This window comes from Erythrolamprus reginae, chromosome 1, assembly GCF_031021105.1.
Source record: "Erythrolamprus reginae isolate rEryReg1 chromosome 1, rEryReg1.hap1, whole genome shotgun sequence".
NCBI lineage: Eukaryota > Metazoa > Chordata > Lepidosauria > Squamata > Dipsadidae > Erythrolamprus > Erythrolamprus reginae.
The window spans coordinates 328,459,386-328,484,648 of record NC_091950.1 but is presented as its reverse complement, the minus strand read 5'-3'; the positions used below and the strand labels follow the sequence as shown (position 1 = coordinate 328,484,648).

General features: G+C 38.5%; 1 protein-coding gene across 3 annotated transcripts in view; it reads right to left on the bottom strand.

Moving 5' to 3' along the window:
• PACRG (parkin coregulated) overlaps positions 1-25,263 on the bottom strand; it is a 326,732-nt gene that overhangs the window by 277,912 nt on the left and 23,557 nt on the right. For all 3 annotated transcript variants that reach the window (XM_070733825.1, XM_070733824.1, XM_070733823.1), the window contains exon 2: positions 4,799-4,933. In XM_070733825.1, coding sequence (XP_070589926.1) covers positions 4,799-4,933 — 135 coding nt within the window. The remainder of the gene's footprint in view (positions 1-4,798; positions 4,934-25,263) is intronic.

The window sequence follows — 25,263 nt, the reverse complement described above, 5'->3', positions numbered from 1 at the left end:
GAACCGGCGTTCGGAGACTGCTGGGAAGCCGCACGCCTGTTTTAAAAGGTAACAGCCGGGCGGCGGGGCTTCCCAGAAGCCTCCCGAACGCCGGTTCGTAACTCGAACAAAGTTCGTAAGAAGAGGCAAAATTTTGCTGAACCCCGGGTTCGGTTTGGGAGGTTGCTGGGAAGCCCCCCAGGCCGGCTGCGACCTTTTAAAACACCCGCGCCACTTCGCAGCTGTCTCCCGAAGCCGAACGCAGAAGTTCGGCTTTAGCGTTCGGCTTCAGGAGACAGCTGCGAAGCGGCGCGGATGTTTTAAAAGGTCGCAGCCGGCCTGGGGGGCTTGCCAGCACCCCCCGAACCCCGAACTTTTGCCGAACTTCCGGGTTCGGGGTTGGGGGGGTGCTGGCAAGCCCCCCAGGCCGGCTGCGACCTTTTAAAACACCCGTGCCGCTTCGCAGCTGTCTCCCGAAGCTGAACGCGGAAGTTCGGCTTTAGCGTTCGGCTTCAGGAGACAGCTGGGAAGCGGCGCGGGTGTTTTAAAAGGTCGCAGCCGGCCTGGGGGGCTTGCCAGCACCCCCCCGAACCCCGAACTTTTGCCAAACTTCCGGGTTCGGGGTTCGGGGGGGTGCTGGCAAGCCCCCCAGGCTGGCTGCGACCTTTTAAAAGAGCCGCGCCGCTTCCCATCTGTCTCCTGAAGCCAAACGCTAAAGCCGAACTTCCGCGTTCGGCTTCAGGAGGCAGCTGCGAAGTGGCGCGGGTGTTTTAAATGGTCGCAGCCGGCCTGGGGGGCTTGCCAGCACCCCCCAAACCCCGAACCCGGGTTCGGGGGGTGCTGGGAAGCCCCCCAGGCCGGCTGTCACCTTTTAAAACAGCCGCGCGGCTTCCCAGCAGTCGCCGAAAGACGTTTTTTGCGGGGGGTTTTTTGGTTGCACGGATTAATTGACTTTACATTGTTTCCTATGGGAAACAATGTTTTGTCTTACGAACCTTTCGTCTTACGAACCTCCTCCTTGCACCAATTAAGTTCGTATCATGAGGTATTACTGTATTTGCATATAGGAGAGGTTAGCTTCCCTTTCAAATGGCAGGTCCTTGTCATCATGTTCAAAGCTACCATAATTAGGAAATCTTGCCTTTTAGTTCTGGTACCAGAAGGATTGTGTGAAAGGCTATACCAGAAAAGAGTTCTGAAAAAGCCTTCTGCGTTTCTAGCTTGAATTTCCAGACAAATCATAGGATAATAATAATAATAATAATAATAATAATAATAATAATAATAATAATAATGTATTAGATTTGTATGCCGCCCCTCTCCGAAGACTCGGGGCGGCTCACAACACGATAAAAACAGTATTATACAGGCACAAATCTAATATTTAAAAAAAACCTAAAAAACCTATCATAATTAAAAACCAAACAGCACATACATACCAAACATAAATTAGGATTAGGATATCGATGTAGTAATATAATCAATAGTGGGTTCCTTCTGGTTCAGCCTAGTTCATATGTTACAGTGATTAAATTGTTTTCTGTACTCGGAGGGAAATGTCCAAAATCAAAATAAAGCATTCACAGCTTCTGGAGGCAAGCTGTTCCACAGATTAATTGTTCTAACGGTCAGGAAATTTCTCCTTAGTTCTAAGTTGCTTCTCTTCTTGTTTAGTTTCCACCCACTGCTTCTTATTCTACCCTCATGTGAACGCACTCCCTTGTAAAACAAATCTGCAAACTGACTGACGCTATGGATATATCCCAATATACAATTTTTCCTCATATATGGAATCATATTGACCCAAACCCAACTCTGCCTAAATAAAAAAAAACCTCTGTGGCTGTACTGCTTTAGTAATTCATTATGACAGTCAAGTTACAACTAAGTAGGTATTACACAAATATGTAAATCACTCTACTCATTTAATGTTACCCTTTGTTCAGGAAGTTTAAGGCAGCATGAGTTCCCCACCCCTCTGCATTTTATTCACCAAGACTGGAAAGTCAGTTTAAAAGAGAAAGTGGCAGTTTAATGGTTAAAAACCAATACAGTAATTTCAATTTGATTCTCCTGCAACATCCCAACCAATCATTTGCTCATCATGGTTTTGAATAAATAGCAGAAAAACTAAATGTTCAGACAATAATTACAGTAAGTAGTTACAAGAAACTCTAAATAGAAATACTTTTTTCTCCTTAGGAGAACAGCTGAATCATGGTGAGTGGGTGTCTAAAAGATAATACTGGAACAACCTGCTACTGCTAAGAGATATGTATTTGTCTCTTGGCTTTTAGTTATTTCTGCCTGTTTTTTATGGGATCCCACCCCATAATTTGGTCCCAGGTCTCTTAGTCAATTGATTTTTAAGGGAGACTAGTCTACCATAACCACTCCTCCCCACCACTTTTAAAAAAGGAATAAGCCACTGCTTAATCCAGAAAGTACAAAGCTTTGACCCTCCCTGCCTGACTTGATGTGTAAAACCAAAAGGACCCAAATTTTGTATTGCAGTGGAAGTTCAGCTAAATATTGATTTCCTCTTTACTTCTTTTTAGAAAGCTTCCAGTTTCCACATTCAACCCTTACAGTTAAATCCCTTTAACTGCAGTTCTTCAAAACTGATTCAACAATTGCATCTCAACTGCACAATAATCTAGATGACCATTCAATGGCTGTCAAGTGATTAAAAAGATCAAGCACAAGAACTCTCAAACTCTTTGCTGACAGCTAGGGATCATTAAGATGAACAATCATCTGGTGGAGCCACAGTTCCCAAGGTTTTTCTTAAAAGTTCATTGTGGAAGTAGAAGGAAAGAAATCCAGTGCATTAAGAGTTTTGTGCATGTCAGTTAAAGGACCGTTTTCATAAGCTGAATGATATTGGACAAGGCTGGAATTTCACCCAAGAAAACTATCAGACATGGCTCTTTGTATGTTGCACATTTACATCAGCTCAATGCAGACCTCTTCCAGTTGCATAAGAGGCTACATCATACAACTAGCAAGATATCCTGTGCTATACGAATTCCTGCTATCTTTGGGATAGGATGAAAGGATAACAAAGCAACAGTGGGATGTGGCTTTTGATTGTGCCTATGCTGTTATTAGTCATCAGCTAACCTAAAGATAAAAACATGGATGGAATTACAGGAACCTTTTAACATTCACGTGTCCTCTTGATACCATGTGGTTTTTGGAATTTGACAAAAAAAATCTTCTGCTATATAAAGTAAACGCAAGCAGCAAAATAGGGACTGGAAATAATAAAATACTTATTACACTTCTGGGCTTTTCCCTCCTCTTCCCTTCTAAATCTTTACCACTAAAATCCCCAAGTTAGTAATATTTGATCATGTCACCTTTTCAAAAATAGCTATAGTTAAACTTAAATCTGTTTTAAGTTAGCCTATAAGTCATTTTGTAATTGGTGGACTTTGGCCCATCAATTCTGCTTTGTGATTTCTTTCCTATGTCTATTAATTCAAATGAAATGTATTATTGTCTTAAGCATATAATATTGAGGAAAGTCAAAACACAAATCTCATGTAAAAATAATACCAAGATTCTTATATAAAGTCTACATTTATGTATAAATGTCAGTAATAATATTCTATATATATAAGATTAGAAAATGTCATGCTAAAAGTCATTGGCCAGTACCTCTGAGTGAAATAGATCCCTTAAATTTTGATGCAACCTTTCTTAGTACATTTGCAGGGTGCCAAATTGTTTAATAATATAAATTATAGATCATCATTATTGTCATGTCTAAGAACATTCATTTTTATTTTAATTACCTAAATTATGGTAACTTAAATCATTGTTTTTCAACATGAGCTACTCAAACATTCTACGAATGGATTATTGTTTCTTTTCCTTTTTGCTTTTCATTCTCTTCTTCTTTTTTACTATTCCCAATATACGATGTATCTTCAGGCTATCTTTGTCCGGTTTGAAGAGAAATCTTATTCCAGGCAACAAATAATATGCACAAAGAGAGAAATTCATTCTTTGATAACAAAAATAATTAAATAGAAAGAGCAGGTTAAAGATCAGCATTCATTTTTCAAATTAAATTTAAAAGCCTGCTCTAGTTACCTCAAAGATTGGCAAGTTTTACAAATAACATCACTGAGCCTTTTGGAGAGAAACACGGCTGCATTTGAATGAAGTCATTAGGCAATACATTTATTTTGAAGCCAATTAACCTTTTGTCAGAGATGTCAGAGCCATAATGGTTTCAGCAGTGGAGGTCAGTCTCTAACAGGGGCATGTATGACAGCGATTACGCTGTCTGACATATGCTGCAGCCTGGGAGTGAAGCCCTGGAATGAGAATCTGCCTTCATTAGTATTCTGCTCTGCATTTCAAAGGAGCAGGCAATCTTGACCTATCCATTTAGGTAATTAAAGCTTCCATTTGGAACTGTCCTGCAGGAAGGTGAAATTGTGTGTGTGTGTGGGGGGGAGAGATAAATGGCTGCTGCTGCTCACTGTATCCAACCACTTCCATCACTTGATGGACTGCCTGGAATAGGCTGGGTTGCCAGGTCCTCATAAAAATAGAGATGAATTGAGCAGGAGACAGTTCTCTAAGGCAAAGCAATTCTGTCAACTTCCTTTTTGCAGCATATAATTTAATTGTTCGCCAAGGTAGATGGCTGACTCAGGAGGCAGGTCTCTGACTTGTTTCCCCGTACATCTTCTATTTGCTAAGAAATTACTTCACTTTATTTACTTATAAGCCAACCGTTTGGGCAATGACATTTGTCACTTCAATAAGTGCAGCTGCCTGTCACAGCTGTGCCCTGACCTACCTTCCAGGCTATTTTGTTTCCTCTGGTATCATGCTCAAGGGCAATTGGGAAGTCACCTCGTTCATAAAACTTGCGAAAGGCTGTGGGCTTTGTTGGTCTTTCTTTAAACGCTCCTGCAGCTGGAGGACCCTTCACCTAAAATGTTAAAGAAAAACCTTTATGCAAAAATTGGATCTCATTTCAGGAAATACATTTGTGTTCAGACCAGTGATTTAATTGAGACTATGACATCAGAGTGCTTCATATTTGAGTTTAAAGCACTGTTATCACTGTTCACCGTGGTATATTTATCATATTTAATACCTGGTGGAAATTGTCATGGCCATTATACAGTAGCTAGGAAAGATAAATAAAAGCAAGACATACACAGATTTAAATATATGGCTGGAATAAATCAAAACATTAGAAATAATGATGCAATTTCCCAAATTTATTTATAATGCTAGCTGGGGAATCCTGGGTGTTGGAAGTCCCTACATTTTAAAGTAACCATATTTGAAAATAATTCATTTATATTGAGTTAATATAGCCCAAACTCTTTAAATGGTTTAAATTGCTTCTTTCTGGGTTTCTCTTCACTGAATTTGCTAGCTATTTATAAGTTTTCAATTAACTTGCTGATTATGTGTATACTCTTTTCCATACCTTTCTCAGCTTCTCCACAATCACTCACAGGGACATTATGTTAAGGAAGTGATTTTAAATGTAGACAGTTTAAGATTTGTGGATATTTCATGTTCTATAGAAAAATGGAGCCTTATTGTCACTATGATTTTCCCTGTTGTAAAGGTAATTTACTTAAAATATGTATTATTTAACAGGGAAAATCTTTTTATAAATGGCATATATTAATATATTTCAGTTTGTTAAATATAGGATCAAAAGTATTTGCTTTCAACCCAACCATGTTCAATTTTGTCTAATTCTCTCATTGAAATGTCAAATTGAATTATGTGCAGTGTGTTACAGTTCAATGGAGGTGCTAGTAAATTTATCTGGTTTGAAGAATTCACACAAATAAGGATTTGTCCTTTATTAGTAACTAATCATAAGAAAAATAAGGTCCACATAATTATAATAAAATCAGCTTAAAACATTTATTTAGTATCATATACTATTAGTTTGCTTATAAGGGGATGTTATAATAGCAAAAGATACCGCTGGAGGACAAGAACAAACATACTAAGGTATAAATTATTTTTGGATGTCATTGCTATGGCTTTAACATTATGGTTTTATTAAGGAGAAAGAAAAAGAGAAGGGATTGGGAAAATCTGCTTTCCAGGGATTATTTTGCATCTAAAAATTCTATGGAAATATAGTGACTTAGGAATGCAATATGAATCAATTCATTTTGAGATAGAAATCAAAAATAAAGAATAAGACTGGAAAATTTTCATGTTGTCACCCAATTTCATGGGTTTTTATTGCTTGTTTATATGGAAGAACAGTATAAGGTTACACATTAGGATTACATCTATTGAAGAATTGCTTCAATATTTTGATTTTGGTTTAGAATCCATTGGCAAAAACAATGTTTGTGACCGGTATGGTCTTCTTCAGTTTAGTAGTCTCCAAATATAACTGCATCCAATGGACACCAAGTTTGGGAAAGATGAGTTTAATCTCTTGTTTTACTTGAATTAATTATTGCTGAACACAATGAGAACACATGAGAAAATATTATTTTACTGAAAGAGTAGTCGATCCTTTGAACAAACTTCCAGCAGATGTGGTTGGTAAATCCACAGTAACTGAATTTAAACATGCCTGGGATAAACATATATCCATCCTAAGATAAAATACAAAAAATAGTATAAGGCCAGACTAGATAGATCCTGAGGTCTTTTTCTGCCGCCAGTCTTCTATGTTTCTATGAAGTTTGCTTCTACATGGACAATTATATTATTGTATTATAACACTAAAACAAACTGCAGTTATAGTTCAAAATTACATTGATAACGACACCAGAAAACAGCCAAAAACTACACCAGTGCCAGAGTTTGACTTTCCTTCCTTTAATGGAATAATTTCCTCTTTTTTCATTTAATTTATTTAATACCTGACAAAGTCTAGAGGCAACTTAAATCTGTTTTATCACAGTTATTATTTGGTCATTCCCCATAACCCACTTGAAAATAATTATAGCTAAAACTACAAATTTCTGTGTATTCATTTTAGAGCTCACTGAATATATCAGTACTTACCATAAAATAAACATGCCTGGAAAGGGAAAGCATCTCCACAGAAATCAAGTTAGTCATAAGTATATTTCTTGTTTCATTAGGTAGGAAGCCCGAGCCTACGCATGTTAATGCAGTAATAATCCCACCAACATATTCATGCATAAGGATATAAGCATGTACACACTGATTAAGTTAACTGGACTTCAGACGAAAGTTGCAGAAATATATGATTAACTCAATGTGGTGGGGCTTGAGATTTTTAAATACCGGTCTTCCCAGCCACATGAGAAATTGTATTTATAATGCAAAAAAGGCTTTTAGAATAAATTTGCAAGCTAGTATAGCAATACAAAGCAAAAATAATATTTATGTGCGTCTATTCTTGGTGTCTGAGAAATTGTTTGGGATTATGGCTGACACTTCCAAGCATGTTTTGAAGCATAAGCAGAACAGTTTATAGTTAAGCTGCTCACTTCGCAGAAAGTCACAGCTAAGAAAAAGGAGCGTGACTTGATTCTTTTGTGAATCATCACAATGGGAAAATATAAATTATAATGCTATTCCATTTAATGCAAATTAGATCTATTGGAAATTAGTGTCTTTTCCAGAATCTCTGAAAATCTGAAACAAATGACAGAAGTGAAATGAATGCAAAGAACAAGCAGAAAGTCATTTAATTCTTATTACTACTGTACAATTAAATCTAATGGGTTGATTTTCAAATGTTACCTCAAATAAGCACATGAGCTGCTTTGTATGGATGATTAAGCTAGCTTTAGAAACAGAAGAGAAGGGGAAGAACTGGTATGAGACATACAAGACATGCAGGGGCAACAAAGAGTTTTAGACTAATATTTTTTTGTGCAAGAGTTTCACCAAATTTGAAAGATTTAGACTTGAACTGCTCTTACATACGGTAGCTACTATAGACCTTCCTGCTTTTTCGGACCAATCCAAGACCATTAAAATTTTCTTTAATATACTGATTGGTTAGTAGTATAAGAAAGTCTGCTATGTTTTCTTTTAGACATAAATTTCATACCTAATAAATTTCTTACCTAAAACTAACAAAATAGATACATGTCTGTGTAGTGATATCATCTACATTTGTAGATAATATCCCAGAACAGAAGGGAATGGAATTCTTTATTGGCCAAGTGTGATTGGACACAAAATGAATTTGTCTTTGGTGTATATACTCTCAGTGTACATAAAAGAAAAGATGTATTTGTCAAGAATCATGAGGTACATCACTTAATAATTGTCATAGGATACAAATAAGGAATCAGGAAATAATATTAATATAAACCGTAAGGATACAAGTAACAAATTATAATCATATAGTCATAAGTGGGAGGAGATGGGTGATAGGAACGTTTAAAAGACTAATAGTAATAGTAGTGCAGCCTAATGAATAGTTTGACAGTGGTGAGGGTGTGGATGCTGTCAAAGTCCCTGATGAAGACAATGTCTTCAATGGGGCTAAGAGCAACCCAGCCATGTGGGATCACTCACGAACGCGAATCCTAGAAAGAAGACTTGGACACATTCTCTCTCTGGGTGAAGTGACACAGTATGGAGCCATGTACTCCTTTTTATTTGGGAGCATGAACAAATGGGGATAATTACACGTACATGTCAAGTGATACACAAACATCCAATAACATAACTTCAAACATGACATATTTTTGAGTTCTTCCTTTCCCACAGATATCACAAAACAATTTCCTAGAAACACTTCTTCAGAGGAGATGTTTCTCACACCTAATTTCTCTGAAGCCTTCTGCCTTATCACAACTAATCTCTTTAATCACCCTCTCCTCTTGTGTATGCTTCAGGCAATGCAAATCTCCCCCTTTGATCGTATAATGTCCTGTCTGGAGTGATGTAAACTTTGTTTATTAGTGAGATGTTTATTGAGCCCTTTTGTTTCCCTGTAGTAATTACCAGGAATACAGATTAAGCAGTTAGTGCCGTCCTATCCTGGCTTATAGAATCAGGGTAAGCAGAGTATTTTTATGCTAGAGGTCCAGATATAAATCCTATTCTAACATTTATGCCATACTGCAACATGAGAGAATTATTTATTTATCAGAGTGATAGTGTTTGGGGAAAAATGGTTCTTGCATCTAGTTGTCTTGGTGTGCACTTCTCCATAGCGTTGTTTTGAGGGTAGGAGTTGAAATAATTTATGTCCAGGATGCAAGAGGTCAGTAAATATTTTCAGAGCCCTCTTTTTGACTCCTGCAGTAAACAGGTCCTCAATGGAAGGCAGGTTGGCAGTAATTGTTTTTTTCTTGTAGTTATGATTATCCTCTGAACTCTGTGTCTGTCTTGTTGGGTTGCAGAACTGAGCCAGACAGTTATAGAGGTTTAGAAGACAGACTCAATAATGCCTCTGTAGAGCCATCAGTAGCTCCTTGGGCAGCTTGAGTTTCCTGAGTTGGCACATAAAGAACATAATTGTTGTGCTTTTTTGATGCCATTTTTGATGTTAGGTGACCATTTTAAGCCTTGAGTTATGATAGAACCTAGATATTTAAAAATCTCTACTGTTGATACTGTGTTGTCTAGTATTGTAAGAGGTAGTAGAATGGGAGAGTTTCTCCTAAAGTCTACCACCATTTCTACAGTTTTGAGTGTGTTCAGTTCCAGATTGTTCAGGTTGCACCATGAGGCTAATTGTTCAACCTCCCATTTCATCATTGTCTCAAATGACACCAATCATGGTTGTATCATCTGCAAACTTCAGTAGTTTAAAAACTGGATTGTTTAAAATGCAGTCATTGGTATATAAAGAGAAGTAAGGAGAACACAGGTATCTGATGTGATTTTGCCTAGCTTTACCTGCTGCTTTCTGTCTGTTAGGAAGATTGTGATCCACTTACAAGTGCTTTCAGGTACCGCTGGCTGATTCAGTTTAGTTAGAAGAATGTCCAGTATGATGGTATTGAATGCTGAATGAAAGTCTACAAAGAGGACCCTTCCGTACGCCTTTGGAGATCTTTGGAGGTCTTCAAGATATTGTAGGATGTAGTGCAGAGCCATATGAACAGCATCATCTGTAGATCTGTTTGCTCAATATGCAAATTGCAGCTGATCCATGATGGTTTTCAAGTGGGGCATCATTAGCCTTTCAAAGGTTTTAATAACTACAGGTGTTAGAGCATCTACACATAGGGAGTAATCCTAGTATCTTAAAAGCATTACAGCAAAAGAGGGAGATACTTTTATGAGCATTTCTGATGGAAATAAACAGCAAACCCTGTCTGATTTTTTTCAGAATAACGAGTGACTAATATTGTTTAAAAAGTAGAAAATAAAGCTAATATTAACAAAGGTAAAGCAACTCTCTTGCTGCAGCACCCTGACTTTCTCCAGCAGCTTCAGCGTATTTTCTTATTGAGTGAGTGCTTGGGGCTTCCCTCCCTTCTCAGATTAAATCCACATTGACACAGTCTTCATTCCATCATCAGTGAAGCAGCGGTATATCTATAAACCTGTTATGAGTATATCAGCAGCAGATGGCTACTGATAGCAAAATATTTTATGTGCTCAACATTTTGATGAGTGCATGGATAATTATAGATTTTGTATCAAATATTACTCTACCTAACATTTATTTTCAATGTAACTTCATTTCTATCTTTTCCCCTTGAATATTTCAAATAGTTTATGTCACCAGGAAAATGCTAAGCCCAGTGCTTGCAACAAAGAGAGCAATCAATCACATTTCAAAACTTAATACTGCCTATTGTTTCATAGCATTCTTTAAGCCCTGAAAAGACTGTTCAATCTGATGGTCTGATGTGTAAGTACTGAGCTTCTATCAAAGAACTGCCTGAGGCCAAATTTAACAAACCATTCAGACTATTCATATTTGTAGAAGTTTCTATTCATGAATCAACATTTCATTTGCCTTTGCTGGCTTTACTATTATAGTCAATTATTTTCTTTTTCTCCATCTGGAATCCTTTAATTGTGTAACAGTTAACTGTCTTTTCAAGATCAATCTCCTTTGATTAATTACACATAGAATAGAACAGCATGAAAGATTAATGTGCAGTTCATACAAAAATCAAACAAAAAGTGATGCATCTTTAGAAAGTATAATTTTATTAGTCATGTTTTTTTCAAAAAAGTTGTTTAGTAAAACTGCATTAAACCTAAAACATGAATCTAATCATTATTCACTCTGTACAATTGATTTATCCTAAAATTAATTTGTGCTAGACTGTAGGAATGTTATGATGCAAAGCATGCAAAACAAAATAAAAACAAGCAAAAACATTCATGTTATAAGAGGGGGGAAATAAGGGTGTTCTCACTGACTTGAGAAACACTAGATTTGTATCTGTCAACTCAAAACAAATCCAATGAATATAAATTTTCATGTACAGTATATAGTTGCCGGATTATAGCCTTGAGATAACCTGTTTTCTTTGATCCAATTAAAATGAAATATAATTGGTTATGTATAATTGTGATGATCCCAGAAATGGATAATACTCACCATACTTAAGTAATTAAGCAGCACACAGGTCATTCTATACCAAAAACGGTTACAGAAAATGAACTGTATGAAATTGATACCACGATTGATAATTGATTGATATTTGATGAAAATGATAGGTATTTGATAAAATTGATAGATAATTGATTGATGATTGAGGAAACTGATTCATAATTGATTGATTGATCACCAGCTTGTCCATTAATTACTTTGTTGTTTACTAATTATTAATCAGTTTGAATTAATTAATTGATAAATTATTAATTAATTAACAACCAGAGCCACATGCAGACCATTTAATACCATCTTAAAACTGTCTGATTGTATTGATTGTTACATACTTATTGGGCTGAACTTACTGTATTGGGTATCAAATACAAACTAATCAGCGTCCATGTCAGACAAAAGTTCCAAAAACCCACAAAAAATGACCCCAGCATATGCTATAAATGCAAAGTTGCCATCAACAAACATGATGCTTCCAAGAAATGCCACTTTTGCACCCAATCTGCCCATCACTCCTGCCTAAAAATAACCAAGCAGATAGCCAACTTTCTCCAAGAATCTCCTTCATTTGTATATATATGTCCATCCTGCTTACCAAAACCAGACAACCTAATTGCTATGTCTAACAGGATCTATACCTTAGAAACAACCACAAAGATCCAACAAACAACCATAGAAACCATTGAAACAAAATTAGAAGCACAACTACAGGCATGCCTGGAATCACAACTACTGGCATACCTAGAACCACATCTTTGGATGAAAAAAATCCAAGCACAGAAAAATGCAAACCCAACAAATAGTTAGCACCACCACTTCAAATACTACCTTAACATCAACTACAGGGACTTACCAACTCAATCACAATGCAATCCTATTTGGACTAGAAGAAAACAACGAGCCTGACATCAACATTGTCATCAGCAGCAGCCATCATACACAAACCAATAACCCCGAAGAAATCATTGAAAATTCCAGAGATGGCCCTGAGCACAAGAATAACGACAGTTCAATGGCCCAATTCTGCAGAGTGGTTTATAAAAATGAGTGCAGCAAATGGAAATTTATCTACACTATAAATTCCATTGCCAGAAACAATACCAACCACAGCAAACTTAGATCTATACCAGATCTATCTCTATTACAATGCATTCATTCCCATGAACTCTGTACGGAACTCAAAAGTGCACCAGCATGCCTACAATCCCTGTCCAATTGTTCCTTCTTATCAGTACCCATCTTATGTATATAAACAATGTTATAGCTATGTACCGTATTTTTTGGTGAATAAGACCCACCGGCGTATAAGACCCACCTAGATTTTAGAGGAGGAAAACAAGGGGAAAAGTATTCTGAACCAAACAACCAACCAACCAACCAAACAAACAAACAAACAAACATACAAACATACATACATACATACATACATACATACATACATACATACATACATATATATCTTACAAGTAATATTGTTGATACTGTTAATATTACATGGCTCTGAATGAAAATTGATACCATTTAATGACTGCCAAAAGAAATACTACTCTTCTTGCTTGTGAAACAAAACCAGGGACAGGTTTTAGCTGATTTAAGTTTGTAAAGCATGCACTCACACAAGCCTGTTGAACAGAACTAATCTTAGCAGCTCTTTGAAGAAAGAGTATACCATTTGGGGAAACCACAAGGAAACATCAGGAATAGGGTCTGATTCAAAGGTAACCGCTTTTTTCCATATTAGAAAGAATATAATAGATGAAGGCATAATATTTATATGTAGAATAAGGTAATAGAATATACTTCAGGAGAATATGCTCTAAAACTCATAAGAATATGTATGAAGTACTCCTCTGAAACTCACTGATGCATAGACAAATCATTTTCAAATATTGTGTGACTACTGTAGGAAAGAAATACATAGATCATAGCAGATTAAAGGAATTATAGAACTCCTTCATGTAAACATTATTATTAAAATAGGGCATTTTCATTGCCTGTTTTTCTTTTGGGATTAAGATTAGGGAACGAAACCTATTTCTTCACCGTTTTCTCCCTGTTCTCTTTCTACTCTCTCTTCTTAGACTTGTTCTCATTTCTAAATCTACCGTATATACTCGAGTATAAGCCGACCCGAGTATAAGCCGAGGCACCATTTTTTGGCACAAAAACTGGGAAAACTTATTGACCCGAGTATAAGCCGAGGTTAGAAAATGCAGTGGTTACTGGTAACTTATAAAAATGGAAACCAATAAAATTACATTAAATGAGACATCGGTAGATTAAATGTTTTAGAATATTTATTTTAAAGAGGGTAAACAATATTTATTTCAAAGTGGGTAAATAAAAGCAATCTGATATTTACAATAAATTAAATAAAATTAAATAAATTAAAAAGTAAAAAAAGTAGTTCAATCAGCAACCAAGCTAAAACCTATGAGTCAAAATCCCTCAAAACAGTATTTTAGAGACTTAATTTTTCTCTCTATAATCCAATGATAAAGTAGAGAGAAGAACAAAACAATATTTTTTCAAATTCAAATTGCACAATAATTTCACAAAATTCTTTTTCCCATCTAAGAATAAAAGATTTTCAGAGACATAAAAATTGCATAACATTCTACCAAACTACCCCAAGCCATGCAGCCAAGTTAATTACTGAGTAAATTTATGTACAGGATTGCATATTAAATCAACTCTTTATTCTGAGTTAAGCCTTACAGATTTCAATAGGATTTACTTACAGGCAACTGCACAGATGGACTGCAGTTTTAAGCATATCTATCAGCAAGTTCCCAAAAAACTGAGACTTATTCTGAGGTAAATCCACACAGAAATAACAATAGATTTAAATCCAAGAGGTAAATATTAATATTATTTAACACTAAAACTTAATGCTAAGTGAGTACAGAAATGCTAAACATCTTAAGTATTCATGAATCTCTGGAGTAGAAGAAAGCAGCATAATGTATCTTATTTTTACAATCTACTGGCAGGCTAAAATTAGTACGATTGTATATTACTTGTACCATAACAAATCTACAGAATGAATCCAACAAAGCCCTTAAAAAGTACTCAATTCCTTTTTCTTTTTCTTCTACCCTTCTTCCTTCTCTCTCTCTCTCTCTCTCTCTCTCTCTCTGTCTCGCTCTCTGTCTCTTGAGAGAGAGGGGGGAGGGAGGGGGGAACTTTATCAAAGTTCTATAGAAAGGAGACTTTGAAAAAAAGCAGAGAGAGAACTTACCTCAAAATCTAATCAGGGAATTAGTGCAGTAATTGTACAAGCTGGAAACTTTGCTGGACCCGGGGAAGGGAAGGCAGCTGCAAGACAGGAGCTCCAAGAGGGAAGTAAAAGGGGGCTCCGAGTGACGCAGCAAAGTTGCCAGCCAACTTCTCTGACCTTGTAATCCTCGTGGCCGAGGTTTTGCAGGCGCTGTTTGCCTGAGGGGGGCCGGATTTCCACGCCGCCGGCCGGGGGCTCCTTCGGGGTTGCCTCCGCCGGAGAGTGCTGTTGCTGGGGCTCCTGGTGGTCCCGAGATGGGGCGTGGCGGGCTCCGCGCTGCCCCACACTGAGCGCCGCGAAGTCCAACGTCTTGCTCTCGAAGGCGCCCTCCACGTTGCAGAACATCCCGCCATACTTCTGGCGGGGCACTTGGTCGGCGGTGCCCGGGCGCGCCAGGTAGACGGGCAGATCTTCCTCCCCCGCCGCCACGGGATCCGGTCGCTCCCGGCCTCTCCGCCCGCTGTGAGAAGACATGGCCGGGAGTCACTGGGGTAAGTCAAGCCGGCGACTCCGTCTGCGAGGCAGAGAAAGAAGGGCGGACGGGCGGGAGACTTCCTGGGCGCCGCTGGCTCGGCTCAGGCGCGGAGTGACTGATGACTGAGAGAGAGAGAAAAGGAGCGCCTGCTGGGAGGGAGGGAGAGAGAGCGCTCCTTTTCTCTCTCTCTCAGTCATCAGTCACTCCGCGCCTGAGCCGAGCCAGCGGCGCCCGGGAAGTCTCCCGCCCGTCCGCCCTTTTTTCTCTGCCTCGCAGACGGAGTCGCTGGCTTGACTTACCCCAGTGACTCCCGGCCATGTCTTCTCACAGCGGGCGGAGAGGCCGGGAGCGGCCGGATCCCGTGGCGGTGGGAGAGGAAGATCTGCCCGTCTACCTGGCGTGCCTGGGCACCGCCGACCAAGTGCCCCGCCAGAAGTATGGCGGGATGTTCTGCAACGTGGAGGGCGCCTTCGAGAGCAAGACGTTGGACTTCGCGGCGCTCAGTGTGGGGCAGCGCGGAGCCCGCCGCGCCCCATCTCGGGACCACCAGGAGCCCCAGCAACAGCACTCTCCGGCGGAGGCAACCCCGAAGGAGCCCCCGGCCGGCGGCGTGGAAATCCGGCCCCCCTCAGGCAAACAGCGCCTGCAAAACCTCGGCCACGAGGATTACAAGGTCAGAGAAGGGGCGGAGGAGGGGAGTCTCCCCCCGGCGAGGGATGGAGGAGGAGGAGGATGGGTGGCTTTGCGAGCATGGCTGAAGGGGGGGGGTGTTAAAAGACGCCGCCTTACTCCAGATGCACGGGTGTGGAGGGGGATGCTCGGACCGTTTGCTGGAGAGTTAATCCCGCCCTCCCCGGGAGTGATGTGCACTAGATGGGAGCGCGGAGAGAGACTGGCGTGCTCCGCCCCAAAAAGCATCTTTCCGTCCTCCTGAACACTACAGAGTTTGGATATTGGGTGGGGGTGGGTGGGGTGGAGAGAAGATGTGGCCCCGCACTTCTATCCGGACTGCACCGAAGGTGTGGCGGCTGGCGAAGTGGGGGTGGGTGGAGGTTGTGTGCTTTAGTGGCGGTTACAAGCAGGGCGCTCTATTTCCCGAGGTTTTTAATTCTTTCCTCTTGACGCATGAAAAAAACCCCAGTCACTTAATTATATGCGCGGGGCGTTTACTCTGAGGCGGGCGGCATTTTTTAAAAAATAAAAGTTCGAGGAATCTTGTGGTTTACAGGGGTTGAGTTTTCTCCTGGCAGTTTCCCCGATTCGCCCCTCGCGTGTGTTTTGCAGCTGCCGGGCTCCCGCGGTGCGCCCTCTTGTGGTCACCCGGCGCCCTCTTGTGGTGACCCGAGTATAAGCCGAGGTCGGGTTTTTCAGCCCATTTTTGGGGCTGAAAAACTCGGCTTATACTCGAGTATATACGGTAATTCTTTTTCCTGCCTGCCGTAATGTAGGATTTATTAAGCTTTCACAATGTCCATATTAGATCAGTAATGTCATTGAAGATTCTGAAGGGCACCACTCCATTGAGAATTGCAAATTAAAGTTTCTAGGACAAATTATTTTACAGTCACAGAATTGTTTACACATTACAAAGCAAGGGAAACATTTACATGCAATGAAAACATTACTATGAATATAACTGGAGCAAACCCATTTTCAGTATGTATGTACTTTAAATCTAAAATTTACAGTATTTTACAGATACTGCAGGAATGAGTGGGGAAAATATTTTATTCAGTTTAGATAACATTTACAAAATCTCTTGTAAAAAAGAGTTTAAAAATACTTTCTAGGCATACATTTAAAGCAGTTTAAGGGAATCTAGCCACACCAAGACATCCTGTTGTTTAAGTGAAAGCAATTAATTACCTTGCCCTTATTAGCAAAGATGTTGCTAATGATTTAGGCTGTTCAACAGAAAACTCTAACTCTAGTTATACCCTATCCCAGTCTAGCATTGAAAATATTTATTTTTTAACATATCTCTTTCATGACTTTTAAAATCACTTTCTTTGGCAGGATTCATCTTCTGCCTGCTTAAGATATGGTAGGATTAACTGTAATGGAATTGGAAATACAGTTATGCAAGAACCCATTTGCATATAAAAAGCTGGAACATCCAAATAATATTACCAATATTAGAAAAACTACTGGTCACTGGGGAAGAATTTTCCACTTGGTTTTCAGCATAGCATTCATTTCTCCACTATATGCCCCAATCAGTATCTATTCACCTTTTGCCAAAGTGATTATATCCTTACAATTTATATTAACTGGTTCCTAATATGATTTGATTGCTTATTTGTACCCAGATTATCATTAAGTGTAGTACCTTATGATTCTTGACAAATTTATCTTTTCTTTTATGTACACTGACAGCATCTGCACCAAGATAAATTCCTTGTGTTTCAAATCACACTTGGCTAATAAAATTATATTCTATTCTATTAGTTAGGAAATTATCCCCTCTCCCCCACATATATCTTTTATTTCATAGGAAACTTTCTTTGACCATTGCCTATTTAAATAATCTGGACCTTCCCCTCCCCTGTTCCCTGGGAGATAGGCTAGAAGATCCAGTCAGTATAAATTGTGATAGTTTGGCCAAGCTTTTTATGGATAGAATTGTTCACATCTTTTCCAGTTTAGAAGTCAGTTGGAAGAATCTATCAAGATGACAGCAGTTGTATCATATGGTGCTATTTGGAGGATTTTCAGCCAGAGAATCCCAAGGAAGTAGACAAACTTGTCTGCAAGCTTAACTGTGCCAGTTGTGAACCAGATTCCTGTCTTGTTCCTGTTGCTAAACAGCCAAAGAGGAGACTGGTTCTACGTCACAGGCAATCCATCTTTGAGAAAAGGAGAAGTCCTTAAAGAGACATTGGTTCACCCATATCTCAAGAAGCCATATTTGGATTCAACAATTGGAATAATTACTTTCTTTTCTAAGATCCCTTACTAGGGGAAGAGCCTTCTCTATGGTGGCTCCGACCCTCTGGAACCAGCTCCCCCCAGAGATTAGGATTGCCCCCACCCTCCTTGCCTTTCGGAAACTCCTTAAAACCCACCTCTGCCGTCAGGCATGGGGGAATTGCCCATGTAGTTTCTGTGTATGATTCGATTGTGTGCTTGTTTTTTATATATTGGGGTTTCTTTGGGATTTTTAACCTAAAACTGTAATTTGTTACTATGTATTGTTTTTTACCATTGTTGTGAGCTGCCCCGAGTCTGCGGAGAGGGGCGGCATATAAATCCAATAAATCTAATCTAATCTAGATATTGATAGTAAGTCAATCACAATAACTTTATAGACTGCCTTTGTGAGTTGGGAGTTGGAGATATTATTCTGTTTCTTATGCTGATTCTGGTCCTTATGTTGATACGTGTATTGCTCTATTCCAGTCCAGCAGGGTTGGATCACAGATTATTTTTTTGATTCAGAAGCAATGACGTCAAAGTATGAATATTTAAAGCTTTATTCCAACAGAGTAGGTGAAAATAAAATGATAAATAAGGGTTAAATAAGGTTCAGGAGAGAAGTGTTTTTAATAGGAAAGTGAACACAAGAACAAGGGGGCACAATCTGAGGTTAGTTGGGGGAAAGATTAGAAGTAACGTGAGAAAATATTATTTTACTGAAAGAGTAGTAGATGCCTGGAACAAACTTCCAGAAGACGTGGTTGGTAAATCCACAGTAACTAAATTTAAACATGCCTGGGATAAACATAGATCCATCCTATGATAAAATACAGGAAATAGTATAAGGGCAGACTAGATGGACCATGAGGTCTTTTTCGGCCGTCAATCTTCTATGTTTCTTCAACATCTTAGGAATTACAGATTTTACTCATTTTCATTTCAAGGCCATAAGCCAGTGTTGTCTGAAGACATTTCCATGGTCCTGTGGCCAACATGATCTTAGGGATCACTGTTTCCTCACCACCAAAGTGGTACCTATGTATCTACTTGCATTTGCATGCTTTTGAACTGCTAGATGGACAGGAGCCAGGTGAAGACAGGTGTTCACCCCGCCCTGCCATGCTCCGGTCTCCAACCTGGGCTGTCAGCTTCCTAGCCAACAAGCCCAGTTTCTTAACTGTTGAGCTATCACATAATTAAATGTCTGTCAGTTAGTGAGCCATAAAGAGTTTACATTGGGCTTCAAAGCCAGAAAATATTCAGCCTTCTCATGGTTAAGATTGTATCAAAATTCTATCCCATAGAGATTTTTGACCAGCCTACATATGCTTTGAACTACCATTATAAATGCCTGTTTCTAATAGTGACATCTCAATAGAGTTTGGCTAAGACAAGTCTAACTATCTTGCATTTGGAATGCTTTGTCTGATACTGCAAAAAATAAAACCAAAAAGGGGCTGGAATTGCACCGGATGTTGATGAGACCATTTCAAAATGAAGAAGTATCTGTTTTCTAATGTTTCTGATTAAAAATGAAAAAATATCACCTTAATTTGCGCATGCCCCACCAAGCTGGGTTGGTGCAGTGGTTAAAATGGAGCACTGTAGGCTACTTCAGCTAACTGCTAGCTGTAGTTCAGCAATTCAAATCTCATCACCAAGTTTGAGCTCAAGGTTGACTCAGCCTTCCATTCTTCTGAGATGGGTAAAATGAGGACCCAGATTGTTGGGGGTAATATGCTGATTCTGTAAACCACTTAAGGAGGGCTGTAAAAGTACTATGAAGCAGTATATAAGTCTAAATTCAAATTGCTATTGCTAAGCACAGATCAAAATAAAATATATCCAAATATAATAATTAAGTGATTAAGTAAATGCAAATATTTTAATTATGCGTTGTAGACTCAACCATTATTTTAGAACTTTTAAGTACCATGCACCACTATTTAATACCTCCTTATCAAAACTCCAAGCACAACACCAGGTCCAGAGAGTGGCTATGAAAAGACAGTGAGAGGTTGGATTCTGGATAATTTGTTATGGAGAACTTCAAGGTACAGTACTTTCCCCATCCTGTTAAATAAAGTAACCACTAATAGATAATCCATTAATTTGATGTCAAATATTCACAAAATGCTGATGATACCAACTATATAATATATCTTCAACTTGGCCCAATGGGAGATACAATGAAAGACATTTCTGGCGGTTATTAAGGTTGGATGGGGAAAAGTGGGTGCAGACTCAATCCCAAAATGGAATGGTGAGGGAGGAAGGGGACAATCTAGCCAGTCAGATCAGCCAGTGGGTTGATATAGGTCTCAGTCAAGCTAATGCTCTATCAAATAGTGCCATCTGTCTCCATAGTGTCATCCCCAAACCCCCAACACTTTACTCTTAGATTATCCACGGTTGACCAATCCAGATTCCTAAGAGGTCAGTAAGGGGCGAGTACAAGTGCACTAGAGTACCTTCCGTCCCCTGTCCTATTGCTCTCTTATATCTCCTACACCTTTCTTCTATTCCTATATCTCTTCTTCTATTCTTTCATTGATATGTTCTATTCCTATATGTTCTCTTCTATTCTTTCTTAGATATACAGTATTTTACTATGAGTATATCCTCTATAACCTTCATCATGTATTTTACTATGTGTATATCCACTAAAACCCTCATTGTGTATTGTACCAAATAAATAAATAAATAAATAAAAAATAAATAAATAAATAAATAAAAATGAATAAATAAATAAAAAATAAATAAATAAAAAATAAATAAATAGACAAACAAACAAACAAATAAATAAATAAATAAAATCTAGCAATTAAAACCAGAAACATTTGAATATGCTGCACATAAAAATTAGAAGAGTATAAGGAGATTCTTAAAATGTGTTAATTTCCTCTATAAACTTCAATTACATTAAAGAGAAAATGTTTGTTTCTAGTCTTCAGAGTGAAACAGCTTCTACTGTCAAACAAAGCCTTGAGATTTTCTCTCTGTCAAATGATTGCAGTTCACATCTTTCACTCAATGAACATTTAATGTGAGCATCTAATATTCTTTTTAACTACTCAATCTTAAAAATATGACATTGACACATCATAAAATTCTTCACAGAATTCAAGCTTCAATACAATGAAGGATCCCCCCCCCTAGAAATGTAGTCATATGTCTTTTCATTCACTCTTCTACTATCTGTAAGTTAGTTTTATAAGAGCTATGCAGCCTTCAAAAATGATTTGGATGAAGCATTTTGGAACTCATGAAAATGAAGTTCCTTTTTGCTGTCAATTAAAACAAGCCCACTAGTTTCAAACCTTCATCTGCTGCTTTAAAAACTCTACTCATTAAAGTTAGGGCAACCTTTGAAGTGTTAGGATATAAATACTGATATAAATGAAAAAAAAATCTTATGAAATTACAACATGAACAAAGTAATGATCAAGACCAAAGCATTTAATGTGCCTTTCTGTAAGTATATATAATACAGTGGTACCTCTTCTATAAATGCCTCTACTAACAAACTTTTCGAGATATGAACCCTGTGTTTAAGAATTTTTTGCCTCTTCTGAACTATTTTCACCTTACGAACCCAAGGTGCTGCCGCTGGGATGCCCCACCTCCGGACTTCTGTTGCCAACCAAAGCACCCGTTCTTGCGTTGCTGGGATTTCCCTGAGCCTCCCCTCTCTGGGATTCCCTTCATTTTTGCTGGCGCTGCTTTGAATCCCAATGATGGGAGGCTCAGGGAAATCCCAGCAACGCAAGAACGGGCGCTTCGCCTGGCAACGGAAGTCCAGAGGTGAGGTTTCCCAGTGAGGGGAGGCTCAGGGGAATCCCAGCGACGCAAGACTTTGGACTTCCGTTGCCAGCCGAAGCACCCGTTCTTGCGTTGCTGGGATTCCCCTGAGCCTCTCTGGGATTCAAAGCAGCGCCGGCAAAAATGAAGGGAATCCCAGTGAGGGGAGCCCAAGGCGAATCCCAGCAGCACAAGAACAGGTGCTTCGGCTGGCAACGGAAGTCCGGAGGTGGGGTTTCCCAGCGAGGGGAGGCTCAAGGAAATCCCAGCAACGCAAGAACAGGCGCTTTGGCTGGCAATAGAAGTCCGGATGCATTCCCAGTGGCGCAAGGCAAAAGGGGTGACTTTTGGGATGGGGTTGCATGCATTATTTGCTTTTACATTGATTCCTATGGGGAAAATTGCTTCTTCTTACGAACTTTTCTACTTACAAACCTGGTCACGGAACGAATTAAGTTCGTAAGAAGAGGTACCACTGTATTTACCAATATAGTACTACACAAATGATAACTGAATAGTAAATAAATTAGATACAAAAAAATTCTGCACAGGGATATCTGCAGGATTTTAGGGAAAATGATATACTCATGAGTCCTTGTGATTTAGAGTCCTAGCCTAGGCTGAAGGGGAAGGAGTAGAGGTATAAATCATGAGGATGTTTCAGAATCTTTTTCCTTGCATTGATATATTTATTGCTGGGATTCTAAGCTTTTCTGAAGCTACCAGAAAACCAGTGTTAGAATCAAATAAGCTGTTGACATCTGGAAATAATATGACTCAAACAGGCCTTCAACTTGTATGTTAAGACACCATTTTGTGACTTGTAGGCCTCTCACTGAGTGACTTAGCCCCAAAGTCCTTCTCTTCTAATCTAATGCATCTCTTCCTTTTACACAACAGTCTGACTAGTCAGCTCTTGAGCCCCATAAGTACATATTTAAATATTACATATTCAATCCTCAAGGGAGGTAAATCTATTTTACTGAATTCTCTATCCTAATAATGTGAGGGTTATTTCTAGCATAGAAAGAGAACAATTGATATTGCCCAAACAAAAGACAGATTAAAAACGAGCCCTCTTCCCTGAAAGAGAGAGCTTCCAGCTCATTGCATAGAGTAGTGTGGCTAGGGGAAAAGATGCACAAAAATCAATTGAACATTGATTTCACTATATAAAGCACGTGCTTTTGATACAGAGCATTCCTTGAATTTGCTCATCATACCTTCTTTGCTTTCTTGTAATAAAACTCCTTATCAGAAATACTTGGATTGTGGTATGCCTGTTTAATTAATTCCAGTTTAGCCTGCTGAGCAGACATCCAACAAGCTCATTAAATGATTCTTCTTTCTCATCCCTAGGATATTTAGGTATAATTTGTGTCTTTTTTTTTTTGACATGAGCATGCAACCCAAGCTGGAAGTCTCTCCTATTTATATACAGAAATGCATTTCTTCCAGATCTTGCAAATGGAAGTTATCTTGTGGGATGAGACCTAGACTCAGTTTCTGACTGGTCCAACACATGGCAACTCCAAATCTCAACCAGCAAATGCTCTGTCCTACACATCGGCAAAAAGAATCAGAACTTCAAATACAAACTTAATAAACAAATTATCACAGATAATCCCCACTCGGTCAAGGACCTCGGAATACTGATAACTAAAGATCTAAGTGCCAAACCCCACTGCAACAACATTGCTAAGAAGGTCTCAAGAGTTGTTAATCTAATCCTACGTAGCTTCTGCTCTGGAAATCTCACACTACTTACCAGAGCTTACAAAACTTTTGCCAGACCCATCCTCGAATACAGCTCATCTGTTTGGAACCCATATCGCATCTCAGACATTAACACCCTTGAAAATGTTCAAAGATACTTCACAAGAAGAGCCCTTCAATCCTCCACTCGAAACAGAATACCCTATGAAACTAGACTTACAATCCTGGGTCTTGAAAGCTTACAACTACGACGCCTTAAACATGATCTAGATTTTGACCACAAGATCATATGCTGCAATGTCCTGCCTGTCAAAGACTACTTCCGCTTCAACCACAACAACACAAGAGCACACAACAGATTCAAGCTTAATATTAAGCGCTCCAAACTTGACTGTAAAAAATATGACTTTAGTAATCGGGTTGTTGAAGCGTGGAACTCATTACTGGACTCTGTAGTATCATCCCCTAACTCCCAACATTTTACCCATATTCTTGACAGTTAGAACAATTAATCAGTGGAACGGCTTGCTTCTAGAGGCAATGCTCCAACACTGGAAGTTTTTAAGAAGATGTTGGATACACATTTATCTGAAATTGTGTAGGATCTACTGCCCAAGCGGGTGGATGGACTAGAAGAACTACAAGGTCCCATTCAACATTATTGTTGTTGTTGTTATTGAGTGAAATTCAATTATCTCATAAAGTACATTTTCTTCCTAATAAATTGCACTTCATATCTTTCCAGAAGATTATATTCATAAAAATCTTCCTAACTCAACCTGAATGAAAAGTCCTTATGCAATTGAAAATAATATTTCTTAACGTTAAATCGTATCGCCCTTAGCACTATCAATTTATGATTCTGTAACAACAAATGCTAGAAAAGAAAAGCTTCAAAGTAAACTGATCTGCTTAAAAAACCTTTGCTATTCTGAGACCATAATGACTCATTAAAATAAAGATAATACCATAAGATCATAGCTTTATTAGGACTCAGCAGAAAAATGGTTCTTTTTTAGAAAAGAAACAAAACTGGGATAGATTCAATTGCGGGAACAGAACTTAGTGATATGGTAGAAAAGACCCTATCTGAATAAGATAATTTCAGAAAGGTAAAAAGTTTTTTAATCACTTATAAAATCAGTGTATGGCTTATGTAAAATAAATTGTTTTTTTATAAACCTGTAATGAACCAACTTAAAACCAATCAACCGGTTATGAATCAAGATGAACAGGTTGCCACAAAATTCATAGACTAAAATAAGAAATTAATAATTTGGGAAAATGAGTTACAAAAGACTAATCTTGTTAAGCACTTATGGGCGTACTAGTAAATATTTATGGAAATGCTGAATTGTTTTACTTCTTTGCAATCCTATACATGCATGAAAACACTGTGACCAGTTGTGACCATTGAAGCTATTTTTATGTAAAGATCATAAAAAGAATATTGCTGTAGCAACAGTAATGATTTCAATTACGTTTTATGTCACAATTACTCTGTGTTTATTCTGTTCTATATTATTTATATTGTTAATTTGCTTTTGGGTTCTGTCCGGTATTTGGTAGTAC